Raw genomic sequence first — 15,622 nt, 5'->3', positions numbered from 1 at the left:
TTTATTTATTTTTTTCTGAGACAGTCTCTCACTCTATCACGCAGGCTGGAGTACAGTGGCATGATCTTGGCTCACTGCAACCTCTGCCTCCCAGGTTCAAGCAATTCTCCTGCCTCAGCCTCCAGTGTAGTTGGGACTACCAGTGCCCACCACCATGCCTAACTAATTTTTGTATTTTTACTAGAGTCAGGGTTTCACCATGTTGGCTAGGCCGGTCTCAAACTCCTGATCTCAGGTGATCTGCCTACCCTGGCCTCCCAAAGTGCTGGGATTACAGGGGTGAGCCATAGCACCTGACTAGGAACTATATTTTGAGACTCTAAGAAATAATTATATTTTTGAGAAATTTACCCATCACTGCTTCTCTGTGTTCCAGCAAAAGGCCTACATAGATAAGTTACAGAAGAAAGGACAATATTCTGCATTGTGCTTCTTACAATTTAGCTGTAGTAAAGACTTGTGATCTCTTATACTATTCTTTTTTTTCTTTTCAAACATGTCTTTTTTGTTTTTTGTTTTTTTGAGACAGTCTCGCTTTGTGGCCCAGAATGAAGTGCAGTGGCACCATCTCGGCTTACTGTAACCTCCACCTCCTGGGTTCAAGTGATTATCCTGCCTCAGCCTTATGAGTAGCTAGGATTACAGGCGTGTGCAACCACACCCAGCTAATTTTTATATTTTTGGTAGAGATGGGGTTTCATCATGTTGGCCAGGCTTTCTTGAACTCCCAATCTCAAGTGATCCTCCCGCCATGGCCTCCCAAAGTGCTGGGATTACAGGTGTAAGCCACCATGCCTGGCCATCAAACATGTGTCTTTATTTAGTAAATATTTATCAGTACCTACATGTCACGCATAGTGTAGATATCAGGAATAAATGAGCAAGAAGATACCTTCTGAGGAGCTATCATTCTACTTGGGGGAAGAGAGAAAAACACGTAAACTAGTATGTTATTTCATATATAGCGACATTATAAAAACTGAAGACAACCCTGTGATGACAGGGTGGGGTAGGGGCTGAACAGGAGGAAGGCAGAGCAAACAATTTAGATAGGGTGGTCAGGAAAGTCCAGTCTCAGTTGACACCATTTTAGATGGTGTCAGAATAATAAAAAAGAGCCCGTCATGGGAAAAGCCAAAGGAAGCATTTTCTACGCCAAAGAACAACTGCAAAATTCCAGAGGCAGAAACACACCTGGTATGTTCTAGGAACAGTAACCATTATTACCTACAGAAATATTCCTCACTAAGGTGATTACATTCTAACTTCTAACCACAGCACTGCCTTCCCTTATATGATGTCTCAATGTAGCAATACTGGACTAGTCCTTGATAATATCAAGATTCTCTTTAAAACTGAGTGGGAAATATGCATTAAGATAAGTACAATTCATGAAAATCACCACACATGGCACACATTGTCCAGGATATCCTAGGAGCCCTTAAAAATGGAGTGGGGCTCTCTGGCTGAATATCCTTTTACCATCCCATTTACCAATACAATTGCACAGCAATTCCTGTTGCCCACAACAGCCCAGAGGGAATCATAAGCAGGGGTTCTCTCTGCCTTCCAAAAGCCCATCCATCACAAGTTACAGCTGCACACTTACTCCTTCAGTCATTGTGCCTTGATTGTCTTGCCCATCTTCATCATCATCTTCATCATCTGCTTCTCCTTTCTGAACAAACTCATTTCTTGTTCGAAGGTACAAATCCCAGAGTTTGCAAGCAGCTTTATATTCAGGAGAATCTGGCTATATGTTAACAAAAAAAAAATCATTTTAGTAATATATTGGAAATCAGTTGCTACTTTTAAAGCACACTGTTTCCGCAAAGACTAGTATTTTAAGACACAATTTTAAAAATTCTATTACAAATGTTAATATCCTCATGATTAATACTTCTATTTTGAAATTCTTTAATACGCGGTTTGAAGATGTCTGTTCCTGAAGTACAGTGAGTATGACAAACTCTTGACTGAAACCTTCTAGTAAAAACAATGTTGAATGCAATGTTTAAAAAATAAAATAAAACTTTAAAAATGCATCCATGGGATGCCAATAGAAAGTAAAGATGTTCATAGAAGTAAGGAGTAAAAGCAGGAACCCAAATGAAAACGCAGAACACTGAAGTCAAATGTTCACTTTGAAGGCATTTATTTGTGATAAACCCAAGCTTTGGTTTCCAACGCTTCTCTGGGCAGCAAGAAGGAGAGACAAAAGTCAAGCTCTACCAGAAGCTGGGAATCCAAAGGCCACAGCTGCACTGCTAGTGGGAACTCAAATCAGTGTCTGTACTGCCAGGGAACAAGGAGGACTGCCCATCTCAATCTCTACCTATCCAAACTCATGCCTATCTCAAACCATGGCACTGAGAGGAGAGGAGAGGCATGAAATGAATCTCCTCTGAGAACTCTTCATCATAAGTTAGCCTTAACAAAGACAGGCCAGTCACCCTGGACAAGCAGCAAATCATCTCTGGATGAAGCCAACTTCAATTTAATGTTTCAGTGATCTCTAAAGTTAAAGTTACAAGAAATAGGAGCCCATAGTCAAAAGTCATGAGCCACATAAGAATCAAAGAATCACAAGAGAAAGCTAGCAAAAATGACAGTGAAACAAATATATATATATACACATTAGGATTCAAATATTAGATTATCAGAATAATCTGCCATAGAATAAAAAACGGGTGTGTTAAAAACGTTTAAAAATTGGGCATGGTGGCGTACACCTGTTAGCTACTTGGGAGGGTGAGGCAGGAGGATCACTGGAGCTCAATAAGGCTGCAGTGAGCTACAACTGTGCCTGTGAATAGCTAGTGCACTCCAGCCTAGGTGACAGATCAAGACTTTATCTCTTAAAAAAAAAAAAAAGTTTAAAGAAACAATGAGTTTGAAAATATGAGTGAAGTTCTAGAGACTTTAAAAAAGAAGCTACTTCCTATGTATAGAAAAAATAAAATTAAAATGCAAATACTAATTTTGTATGTAACTGATTTAAGAGATTTCACCAAGAAAACAAAGAACTAAAAAAATTATCTAAAAAAGCAACATAGACACAAAAGCAGAAAATATGAAAAATTAAGAGAAATGGAGACCTGTGGGAAGTCTAATATAACATCTAATCAGAGTTTCTACAAGAACAGAGAACAGGGCAAAAGCAAAATGCTAAGACATGGCTAAAAACTTTCCAAAGATGGGCCAGGCACGGAGGCTCACGCCTGTAATCCCAGCACTTTGGGAGGCCAAGACGGGCAGATCGCGAGATCAAGAGATCAAGACCATCCTGGCCAACATGGTGAAACCCTGCCTCTACCAAAAATATAAAAATTAGCTGGGCGTGGTGGCGTGCGCCTGTACTCCCAGATTCAAAGGCTGAGGCAGGAGAATTGCTTGAACCCAGGAGGCAGAGGCTGTAGTGAGCCGAGATCCCGCCACTGCACTCCAGCCTGGCACCTGGCTACAGGGTGAGAGGCAGTGGAGGTTGCGGTGAGCCGAGATCGTGCCACTGCACTCCAGCCTGGCACCTGGCTACAGAGCAAGACTCTGTCTCAAAAAAAAAAAAAAAAAAGAAAAAGAAAAAAAAACTTTCCAAAGACAATGAGAAACACCAATCTAAGATTTATGAAGCACTATTGCTCACAAATTCTATAAATAAAAGGATATCTAAATAATTTATCACAATGAAACTGTAGAATACAAAAGAGAAAAAGATACTAAAGACAGCCAGAAAAGAAACAACAGATAACCTTTAAAAGAACTACAATTATACTGATGACTTCTCAATAGCAAAAAGGAATGAAGAACAAAGAAAGTAGTAGTAATGGTACTGACTCCACAAATCAATAGTATTATTATTATTAATGTTTTTAAAGACAGAATCTCACTGTTGCCCAGGCTGGAGTGCAGTAGCATGATCACAGCACACTGCAGCCTTGAACTCTCGGGCTCAAATGATCCTTCCACCTCAGCCTCTCAAGTAACTGGGACTACTGGTGCACTCCACCACACTCGGCCAATTAAAACCTTTTTTTTCCCGTGTAGAGATGGGGTCCTCGTACATTGCCTAGGCTGGTTAAAGCAATCCTCCTGCCTCAATCTCCCAAAGCGCTGAGATGATAGGCATGAGCCATCACGCCTGGTTCAATTATTTTACAGCATGGGTCCCCAGCCCCCAGGCCACAAACAGCTACCAGTCCATGGTCTGTTAGGAACTGGGCTGCACAGCAGGAGGTGAGCTCAGGCAAGACAGCATTACTACCTGAGCTCCACCTCCGGTCACATCAGCAGTGGCATTAGATTCTCATAAGAGTGTGAACTCTATTTCGAACAGTGCATGCAAGAGATCTAGGTTGTAAGGTCCTCATAAGAAATCTAATGCCCAATGATCTGAGAAGGAAGAGTTTCATTCTGACCCTGCCCCCTACATCCACCGCTGTCCATGGAAAATTGTCTTCTACAAAACCGGTTTCTTGTGCCATAAAGCTTGAGGACCACTGTTCTATGAGATTCAAAAATTGCCATAAAAGAACTAAAGTACACAGCACCAGCATTATAAATAAGAAAAAGAGTGATCAGAGTTGAATTATTCTAAAGTAATTATATACTGTTTGGAGCATTAAGATCCTGATTAGCTTCTGGCTTTGATGAGTTAGTTATGCATAATAAAACTTCTTGGGTAAGAACTAAAAGGTTATCCATAGGTGTTACAATTTCCAAATTTTAGAAGTAATAAGAGAAAAAAGAATTTTTGAATAAACAAAATCAAAAGAAGGCATAAAGAAAAAAATAACAAAATGCATTGAAGAATAAAGATAAATAAACTGAACAAGGTAGTGGGCACCTACAGTCCTATCGACCTGGAGGCTGAGGTGGGAAGATTGCTTGAGTCCAGGAGTTTGAGGCCACCCTGGGCAACTTAGTGAGACTTCATCTCTTAAAAGGATTTAAGGCCAGGCGCGGTGGCTAATGCCTATAATCCTAGCACTTTGGGAGGTTGAGGTGGGTGGATCACCTGAGGTCAGGAGTTTAAGACCAGTCTGGCCAATATGGTGAAGCCCCATCTCTACTAAAATACAAAAATTAGCCAGCATGATGGCGGGTGCCTGTCATCCCAGCTACTTGGGAGGCTGAGGGGGTGAATTGCTTGAACCCGGGAGACGGTGGTTGCAGTGAGCTAAGATCACGCCACTGAACTCCAGCCTGGGCAGCTGAGTAAGACTCCATCTCAAAAAAATATATAAAATAAAATAAATAAGGCCGGGCGTGGTGGCTCAAGCCTGTAATCCCAGCACTTTGGGAGGCCGAGGCGGGTGGATCACGAGGTCAAGAGATCGAGACCATCCTGGTCAACATAGTGAAACCCTGTCTCTACTAAAACTACAAAAAAATTAGCTGGGCATGGTGGCGCATGCCTGTAGTCCCAGCTACTCAGGAGGCTGAGGCAGGAGAATTGCCTGAACCCAGGAGGTGGAGGTTGCGGTGAGCCAAGATGGCGCCATTGCACTCCAGCCTGGGTAACAAGAGCGAAACTCTGTCTCAAAAAAAATAAAATAAAATAAAATAAAATAAATAAAAAGATGAGATGAATAGAAAGTAGAAATTTAGATTTCAGAAATATATCCAAACATAATGATAATTACTAAAACTGTAAAGAGTTGAAATGCCCTAGTTAGAAGATAAAGATTATACACTGGAGTAACAGAAGTTCGCATATATGTTGTTTACAAGACATACCTAAGCACTGAAAGAATATGAATGTATTAAAAGTATAAAAATGAAAAAAACAAACTAGGTGAACACCAAAACAAACTAGTGTAACTACATTAATGTCAGACAAAATAGACCAAAGAAAATACTTTACTAGTAATAAAAAGCGCTATTACATAATACCAAAAAGTTCAATTTACTAGGGCAGTAATTCTAAACTTCTATTTTCCTATTTGCATAATTTCAAAACATATAAGCAGATATTAACAGAATTATAAGGAGAAATAGACACATCCATAATAAGAGTAAGAGATTTTAAAATACTGAATTCAGTAAGTGGATAGTTTCATGCAGGCAAATCAGTAAGGATATTAAAGATTTGGCTGGGCGTGGTGGCTCACGCCTGTAATCCAAGCACTTTGGAGGCCAAGGCGGGTGGATCACCAGAGGTCAGGAGTTCAAGACCAGCCTGACCAATATGGTGAAATCCTGTCTTAAAAAACAAATAAATAAACAAATAAATAAAAGATTTTAAAAGGGCCAGGCATAGTGGCTCACACCTGTAATCTCACCTTTTGGGAGGACAGGGCAGGTGGATCACCTGAGGTCAGGAGTTCAAGATCAAGATCAACCTGGCCAACAGGGTAAAACCCCATTTCTACTAAAAATACAAAAATTAGCCAAGTGTGGAAGCACACACCTGTAGTTCCAGCTACTCCAGAGGTTGAGGCAGGAGAATCACTTGAACCCGGGTGGTGGAGGTTGCAGTGAGCCGAGATCGTGCCACTGCATTCCAGCTTGGGTGACAGAGTGAGACTCTGTCTCCAAAAAAAAAAAGAAAAAAAAAAAGGTTGTTCATAAAATTTCCACGATTAAAAAAAAAATGATTGTAGCAACATAATTAAATAGCAGAGCATGTGATCCAATGAACACAAGCAAAGCATTAGGCTATATAAATGGTACTCTGGTTATGTTCACATAACTCATAGCAGCATAACTCATAATAGCAAAAAGCAGAAACCAAATTTCCATCAACTAGGGAATGGATAAACAAAATGTGGTATATTCATACAATGGAATATGAATCAGCCATAAAATAGAACGAAGTACTGATACACAGTTGCAACATGGATGATGCCTGAAGGCCTTATATTCACTGAAAAAAGCCCATCACAAAAGGCCATACGCTGTATGACTCTATTTATATGCAATGCCTGAACAAGCAAATCCATACAGTAGGAAAGTAAATTAGTGGTTGCCAAAGACTGTCAGGGGGAAAGGGAAGTGCCTGCTAATGGGCATGGTTTTCTTTTATATTCTAGAGTTATATAGTAGTGACAGTTGCAAAATTTTTAAATAACTAAAAACCCCTTAATTCTACATTTTAAGATGGTATATAAATTATCTCAATTTTAAAATACAAATATATGCTGTGTGTGGTGCCTCATGCCTGTAATCCCAGCATTTTGGGAGGCCGAGGCAGGTGGATTACCTGAGCTTAGGAGTTCAAGACCAGCCTGGGCCACACAGTGAAACCCCATCTCTATACTAAAATATAAAAAATTAACCAGGCATGGTGGTGTGCACCTATAGTCCCAGCTACTCAGGAAGCCAAGGCAGAATTGCTTGAACCCAGGAGATGGAGGTTGCAGTGAGCCAAGATTATGTCACTGCACTCCAGCTTGGGTGACAGAGTAAGACTCGTCTCAAAAGAACAAAAACAAAAACAGGCCAGGTGCAGTGCTTCACGCCTGTAATCCAAGCACTTCGGGAGGTTGAGGCAGGTGGGTCATGAGGTCAGGAGGTCAAGACCATCCTGGCCAACATGGTGAAACCCTGTCTCTACTAAAAATAGAAAAATTATCTGAGCATGGTGGCGCATGCCTGTAATCCCAGCTACTTGGGAGGCTGAGGCAGGAGAATCGCTGGAACCAGGGAATTGGAGGTTGCAGTGAACCGAGATCATGCCTCTGCGCTCTAGCCTGGCGACAGCAAGACTCCATCTCAAAACAAAACAAAAACATTTATAATTTCAAGAATAACAACTTAACAACATATTTGTAGAATCTTTATGAAGAAACATTTAAAGCTTTACTAAGACACTTTAAAAAAGATGTAAATAAATGAAGACATACCAAATTCACAAACTGAAACAGTCAACATTATGCCAGTTTTCACTAATATGACCTATAGTCGATACAATCACAATAAAAATTCAAAAAAAATTTTTTGTGTGCTTGTTGACTTAACACACTAATGTAAAATGTGTACGAAATGGCGAAAGGTCAAGTATAGTTAACCTACTTTCTTACTTGATAAAGAATTAGAAAGCAAGATGGGTATGGTGGCTCATGCCTGTAATCCCAGCACTTTGGGAGGCTGAGACAGGTGTATTGCTTGAGCCCAGGAAGTTCAAGACCAGCCAAGGCAACATGGCAAAATCCCATCTCTACCAAAAATACAAAAAGTCAGCCAGCTGTGATGTTTGCACGCTAACTGGGAGGCTAAGGTAGGAGGATTGTTTGAGCCTAGGAGATGGGAGCTGTAGTGAGCCAAGATCATACCACTGCACTCCAGCCTGGGCAACAAAGGAGATTGTTGGAATTAGGCCAGGCACCGTGGCTCACGCCTGTAATCCCAACATTTTGGGAGACCGAGGTCAGGAGATCAAGACCATCCTGGCCAACATGGTGAAACCCTGTCTCTACTAAAATACACACACAAAAAATGAGCTTGGTGTGGTGGCACATGCCTGTAGTCCCGGCTACTCAGGAGGCTGAGGCAGGGGAATCACTTTAACCCAGGAGGTGGTGGTTGCAGTGAGTGGAGATCGTACCACTGCATTTCAGCCTGATGACAGAGTGAGACTCTGTCTCAAAAAAAAAAAAAGAATTATAAAGCCAAAGTAATTAAGATAGAAATAGAATGGCCTAGTAACAGATAAACTGGTCTTTGGAACAGAATAAAATGACAGAAACAGATCCATGAATGCATGGAAATGATGACAACAGTGACTGTGAACAAATGCAGAGAGAACAGTGTTGGCTATACCTGTGGGAAAAAAACAGAGTCCTGTCTTATAAAAGACAAAAATCAATCCCAGCTGCATTAAAGGCTTATATGTAAGACAAAAGTATAAAACTTTAAGAAGAGTATACAAGAGAAGAAAGAATATAATCTTTGGGCAAGAGGAATCTCTGAAACAAGATACGAAGAAACCAAACTTAAAGATTGATAAATTTGATTATATTAAAAGAAAACATGGCTGAGCACAGTGGCTCATGCCTGTAATCCCAGCACTTTGGGAGGCCGAGGTGAGTGGCTCACGAGGTCAAGAGATAGAGACCATCCTGGCCAACATGGTGAAACCCCATCTTTTTAAATACATACATACATACATACATACATACATTTCTGTTCATCAAAAAACACCATGCATGGTGAAACCCCATCTTTAAATAAATAAATACATTTCTGTTCATCAAAAAACACCATGAAGGGTGAAAAGATACAAGATATCTGAAACATATAAAATCAAAAAACAAAAAATAAAAACACATATAATCAAAAAAGGATTAGTATCTACAATAATTTAAAAATTTCTATGGCTGGGCACTGTGGCTCACACTTGTCATCTGAGCACTTTGGGAAGCCAAGGTGGGTGGGTCATTTGAGGTCAGCAGTTGGAGACCAGCCTGGCCAACACAATAAAACCCCGTTTCTACTAAAAATACAAAAAATCAGCCAGGTGTGGTAGCAGGCACCTGTAATTCCAGCTACTCGGGAGGCTGAGGCAGGAGAATCGCCTGAACTCAGGAAGCAGAGTTTCCAAGATTGTGTCACTGCGCTCCAGCCTGGAGAAGAGAGTGGGACTTTGTCTCAAAAAAAAAAAAAAAAAATTTTCTAAAGCCAGGAGTGGTGGCTCATAACTGTAGTACCAGCTACACAGGCTAAGGCAGGAGGATTACTTGAGGCCAGGAGTTTGAGAACAGCCTGGGATAGTGAGACTCTGTCTCTTAAGAAAAGAAAAATTCCAGAAATATAAAAGTGTCTAACAAACCAAGAGAAAAATGGGCAAAAGATTTCAGCAGACGGAGGAGAAATAAGAATGGTTTATAATCATATGAATATGGGCTAGGCACAGTGGCTCATGCCCGTGAACCCAGCAACTCAGGAAGCCAAGGCAGGTAGATCACTTGAGCCCAGGAGTACCAGCCTAGGCAACATGGTGAAACCCCCATCACTACAAAACATACAAAAATTAGCTGGGCATGGTGGCACACACCTCAAGTAGTGCCAGCTACTCAGGAAGCTGAGGTGGGAGGATTGCTTGAACCTGGAAGGTGGAGGTTGCTGTGAGCCGAGATCTCACCACCGTACTCCAGCCCCTGTAACAGAGCAAGAGCCTGTCTCAAAAAGTAATAAATTAAAATACGTAAATATATAAGAAATAAAAATCATTTGAATGTTCAGTCTCTTTACAAATAAGACAAATGTGAACTCAAGACACAAAAAGAAACCACTACTCACCTGCCAGATTTATAAGTGTTAGAAAGCCAGACAATAATCAAATTGGGATCTTCCAAATTTCATAATTTCTTACCTTATAATAGGCCTTTGCATTGTTAAAAAGGAGCTGGAAGTCAGCAGTCAGCAAATTAACATCATCATACTCTTCCATTTTTAGTTTCTGCTGGATTTTCATCAAATCAATGGGCTGAGAAACCACTTCGTAATAGTCTGGTTGATTTCTGTTACAATTTAGATTTTTTAAAGAGATATTAATCTGAAGCTTACAAGAAGTTGTCTTTCAAAGCTATTATGATAATGTTCAACATTCCAAGTGACAGAGCATATTAGAATCTTTCATGGATTTTGGAGCTTACTTTAAAAAAAAATCTGCCAACAAACTCACATTATTGGAACTAAGAGAGAGTAACAAAAGCAAGATGCATATGCATTCCCTTTTCAAAACATATGTTAACAACATAAAAACCTAAATTAACATCTGTGATGGTCTTTTAGGTGTTAAATATTTAATGTTTATAGCACCAATGCTAAACCTATGTTGACGGTATCTTTTATAAATGAAGATGACTCAACTTTCATAGTGCTCAAAAGTGTGAAAATAGAGACACGTTTCAACTCTCTTTATAAACTTACAAAATGGATTCTTTCTTCAGTAAGTGAGGGACCACATACATTTTTTTCTATCAAGTTCTATCAAATGCCTATTACAAATGCTGCTTTAATAGCAATTACTATAATTACAAAGGAGGAAGATGATCCCTTGGCTTGAGTAGCCTGCCAAAGATGAACAGATTTAAGAGACATCTAAATACAACCAAACTCTTGGGGAAAAAAAAAAAAAGCATGGGACTAAGAAACACAAAATTTAGCTTCACAGTTATACCTTGCAGGAGGCAGTAGTAAGGAACACACAAGAAACTTTGAAGGTAATCATAATGACACAATTTCTTAAAATAATTTTTTCTTAAATTTCTTAAGTAATTTTAATGACAATTTCTTAAGTTCCCAAAATAACTTCTTGGGTTTAGGGTTCATGGATATTTATTATTTTTTCTGGCTTTTTTCAAATGAAGTTACAGGAGATAAGTAAGCCTTCTAAAAACCGATGTGAGTGACTATTTTCTCAATTCTCCCACAGGGGTAAGTATTCAGCCCCATTCTAGATGTGTAAGGGATAAGTTGTTACAAATAATATCATGGTGATTAAGGCTTAAATCTCTCTTGGCACCTTAGCTGACAGGTTATAGTCATTCTTTTATTATACATACTTAAGTTATTTTTTACTTTTCATTCTGACATAAAAGTTGTAAAAATAGTACTTTTTTTCTGAACCATCTGAATAAGCTCTGACATGATGCCCCATCATTCTTGATCATTTAATGTTTGTTTCCTACAAACAAGGACCACAACTCAACCATCAAAATCAGGAAATAAATGTTAATACAGTACCGTTGACCACTGAACTGTGCAGGTCCACTTATATGCGAACTTTTTTCAACCAAAAAAAATTCGGAGAGAATCTTGAGAAATCAGAGAAAAAGCAGAAAGAATACTGATGTTGTCAGTGGTATCAAGGGACTTTCTTGGTTTTGGTTTTTTTTTTTTGAGACAGGGTTTCACCATGTTGCCCAGACTGCTCTCGAACTCCTGAGCCAAGTACAGCTATCAGCCTGCCTCAGCCTCCCAAAGTGCTAGGATTACAGGCATGAGCCACTGTGCCCGGCCGCAGGGGACTTTCTCACAGCAAACATTAGGGCTTTGATAACTTAATATCCAAAATGATCCTTTGCATGTGGGCCTACTCTCCTTGCTGATGCAGGACCTCAGCAGTGTCTCAAGATTAGGGGATTATCTATAGGCATCTGAGAACTCAATGAGGACATGTGCCTAGAAAGAACACTATCCCCCAGAATCACTGCTACTAGATTACTCACATTTTTAAAATTACCACAAATACAAAAGAAATATCAGGATCCCAACCACTCACTCTATATCATATGGTCAAAACAGGGTCCTCTCATTTTAAAATCAAAGAGTTTTACTAATTTTTTCACTGAAATCAAACATATAGAAAACCATCAAAAGTAAAAATCATCCTTATAATCCAGAATAGCACTATTCGTATTTTCATAGACATTCTTCCAGACTTATCTCTAGGCACATGTACACACAAGCCAAATTTAACATAAACAGGATTATACTGTATGTTCTTTCAAAACAACTTTTCTCTTTCAACAACAGGTGAGGGCAGTCTGGCATATGGCTGCAAAACAGCCAAAACGTCAAGTTTTCATCAGAATAGTGAGAAACACTAGCCCTGGTGTGCAGAAGGCCTGCTGGCTACTCCCTACCCCATTCTCCTTTCTTCCCAGGATGATGGCATTCTAAGATGCTGCACGGCTACTACAGACCATATTCTCGGCTGAGCAGAGTGGCTCACACCCGTAATCCCAGCACTTTGGGACGCCGATGCAGACGAATCATGAAGTCAAAAGATTGAGACCACCCTGGCAAACACGGTGAAATCCTGTATCTACTAAAAATACAAAAATTAGCTGGGTGTGGTGGCACGTGCCTGTAGTCCCAGCTACTCGAGGCAGAAGAATTGCTTGAACCCAGAAGGCAGAAGTTGTAGTGAGCCAAGACTGTACCATTGCACTCCAGCCTGGGCAACAGAGCAAGACTCTGTCTCTCAAAAAAAANAAAAAAAAAAAAAAGAAAGAAAGAAAAAAAAAGACCATATTCCCAGCCAGCATAGTGTTGCATGCCCGTAGTCCCAGCTACTTGGGAGTCTGAGGGAGGACTGCTTGAGTCCAGGAGGTCAAGGCTGTAGTGTGCAATGATGGTGCCTGTGAGCAGCCTGCATTCCAGCCTGTGTGACATGGTGAAGCCTCATCTCCAAGGAAAAAACAACAACAACAAAAACAAAAACCCTTAAAGACCATATTCTCCAGCGTAACTGAAGCTAGCCAACACAAGAGCTGACGTATGTCATATCCAAGTCATGTCCTTAACACTCCTTCTTTTTCCATACTGGCTGGAAGGTAGTTGTGGTAGTGAGGCATCTCAGACCAGGCAGACAAGAGTGATACCACAAAGATAGTAGAATGGAGTTAGCTAATACTTAGACCTTGACAACTTCACAGGTCAGGACTTTTACACAAGAGAAAGAAATTTCTCTTTTGGTTCAGCCATTGTTGATTTCGTTGCCCTACTACAAAGTAGCCAAATACAGTAACTAAAATGAAGTATCAAAAAGGGATTCACAAATTGTGTAGCTCTGAGCACTACTACTTCTTATAAATACTTGAGAAAAAATATACACTCCACATAGGAGTGTCAGAGAAAGGCACCATTATCTTTGAGATTGTTACATGAAAGTAGTCCAGCATGCAAGGTCTGTATGTATCCTCTGCTACTCAGCACTAACCTGCCAGTGAAAAGGTGGCAGCAAAGGCATGGTATCTTCTGTAAAAGGTTTTGTATACTTCAGTATGATGCTGTTACTCTATAACACACAACGGTTAAGAGCACAGGCTTTGGAGTCAGAACAACTTTAGTCTAAACACCAGCTATCTTAGTAGTTACAAGAACTTGTGCAAGTTCTCACCAATAAACTGTGATAGCTCAGAATTTTAAATAAGATATAATCTAAAAAATGCTTGGTTATTGTGTCTAGAATGTGGCAGACAATAAATACATGCTCTTACTACTTTATGCTAATTAAATAACAACTTTGAGAAGATTATTACTGATAAACCAACTCAAATAGGGAGACAGATACCTCATTTTAAAAACAACTTTCTTTTCGACCATGGCTAATTTATAGGGCTTTACTAATTCAGGATGGTGACACTGCACTCTCAGTGGCTCTGCTCGTTGAGGTGAGAAATTTGCCTTCAGTTCAACTTAGAGCTTGGTAGCTACCCACTGTACTATCAACAATCATGAATGAATCTAAATCTTTAGTTAACTCACTGTATTAGCATTCGAGAGCTGCTGTAACAAATTACTACAAACTTAGGGGCTTAAAACAAAACACATTTATTATATTCATTCTAGAGGTCAGAAGTCCAAAACAGGTCTCACTGGTCTAAAATCAAGGTATTAGCAGGGCTGCATGCCTTCTGGAGGTTCTAGTAGAGAGAATCTATTTAAAAAGGTTTCCTTGCCTTTTTCAGCTTCTAGAGCTCACCTGCATTCCTTGGCTTGTAGTCTCCTTCCTCTATCTTCAAAGCTAGCAGTATAGCATCTTCAAATCTCTCTCTGACTGAATTTGTCTCCCTCTTCCCCATTTAAGGACCCACATGGATAATCCAGGATAACCTCTCCAATTCAAGATCAGCTGATTAGCAAACTTAATTCCCCTCTGCCACGTAACACAACATATTTACAGGTTCCAGAGATTAGAATGTGGAAGTATTTGGGGACCAGTTTTCTGCCTAACACATTCATGCATGTTTTCAGAACAAATAACTTCAATTGCCAGAGTTCTTTTTTTTTTTCCTGAGACGGTTTCACTCTTGTTGTAGAGGCTGGAGTGCAATGGCGCAATCCTGGCTCACTGCAACTTCTGCCTCTCGGGTTCAAATGATTCTCCTAACTCAGCCTTCCGAGTAGCTGGGATTGTAGGTGCACAGCCACCATACCCAGCTAATTTTGTATTTTTAATAGAGATGGAGTTTCTCCACATAGTCAGGCTGGTCTCGAACTCCTGACCTCAGGTGATTCGTCTGCCTTGGCCTCCCAAAGTGCTGGGATTACAGGCGTGAGCCACTGCACCCAGCCAACGGCCAGAGTTTTGAACAGAATAGTGATTACATTTTGACAGCAAGAGAGGAAGGATGTTCCAGTTAGTGGTGCAAGGTATGAAAGGCATGTGCAAGATGCCCCTCAGTGTAACTTGAAAAACGGATCCCTTTTAACTATCACTATGAAAACTTCAATTTTGTCTTAAAAGCTATGAATTTTTATTTATTTATTTTGAGATGGAATTTTACTCTTGTTGGCTAGGATGGAGCGCAATGGTGTGATCTCAGCTCACTGCAACCTCTGCCTCCCGGGCTCAAGCGATTGTCCTGCCTTAGCCTCCCAAGTAGCTGGGATTACAGGCGCCTGTCACCATACCCAGCTAATTTTTGTATTTTTAGTAAAGACGAGGATTCCCCATGTTGGCCAGGCTGGTCTCTAACTCCTGACCTCAAGTGATTCGCCAGCCTCAGCCTCCCAAAATGCTGTGATTACAAGGGTGAGCCATGGTTCACAGCCATAAGAACTATTAATTTTTGGCCGGGTGCCGTGGCTCAAGCCTGTAATCCCAGCACTGTGGGAGGCCGAGGCGGGTGGATCACGAGGTCAAGAGATCAAGACCATCCTGGTCAAC

General features: G+C 40.3%; 1 protein-coding gene across 26 annotated transcripts in view; it reads right to left on the bottom strand.

Moving 5' to 3' along the window:
• PBRM1 (polybromo 1) overlaps positions 1-15,622 on the bottom strand; it is a 147,016-nt gene that overhangs the window by 117,588 nt on the left and 13,806 nt on the right. For all 26 annotated transcript variants that reach the window (XM_017539828.2, XM_037736327.1, XM_037736075.1 and 23 more), the window contains 2 exons: positions 10,313-10,460; positions 1,610-1,753 (listed from right to left, as the gene is read on the bottom strand). In XM_017539828.2, coding sequence (XP_017395317.1) covers positions 1,610-1,753; positions 10,313-10,460 — 292 coding nt within the window. The remainder of the gene's footprint in view (positions 1-1,609; positions 1,754-10,312; positions 10,461-15,622) is intronic.

The sequence above is a fragment of the Cebus imitator genome, unplaced genomic scaffold (assembly GCF_001604975.1).
Source record: "Cebus imitator isolate Cc_AM_T3 unplaced genomic scaffold, Cebus_imitator-1.0 Scaffold0, whole genome shotgun sequence".
NCBI classification, from domain to species: Eukaryota; Metazoa; Chordata; class Mammalia; order Primates; family Cebidae; genus Cebus; species Cebus imitator.
Note: the sequence above shows the minus strand (reverse complement) of the source record. Positions and strands in the feature narration are given on the sequence as shown.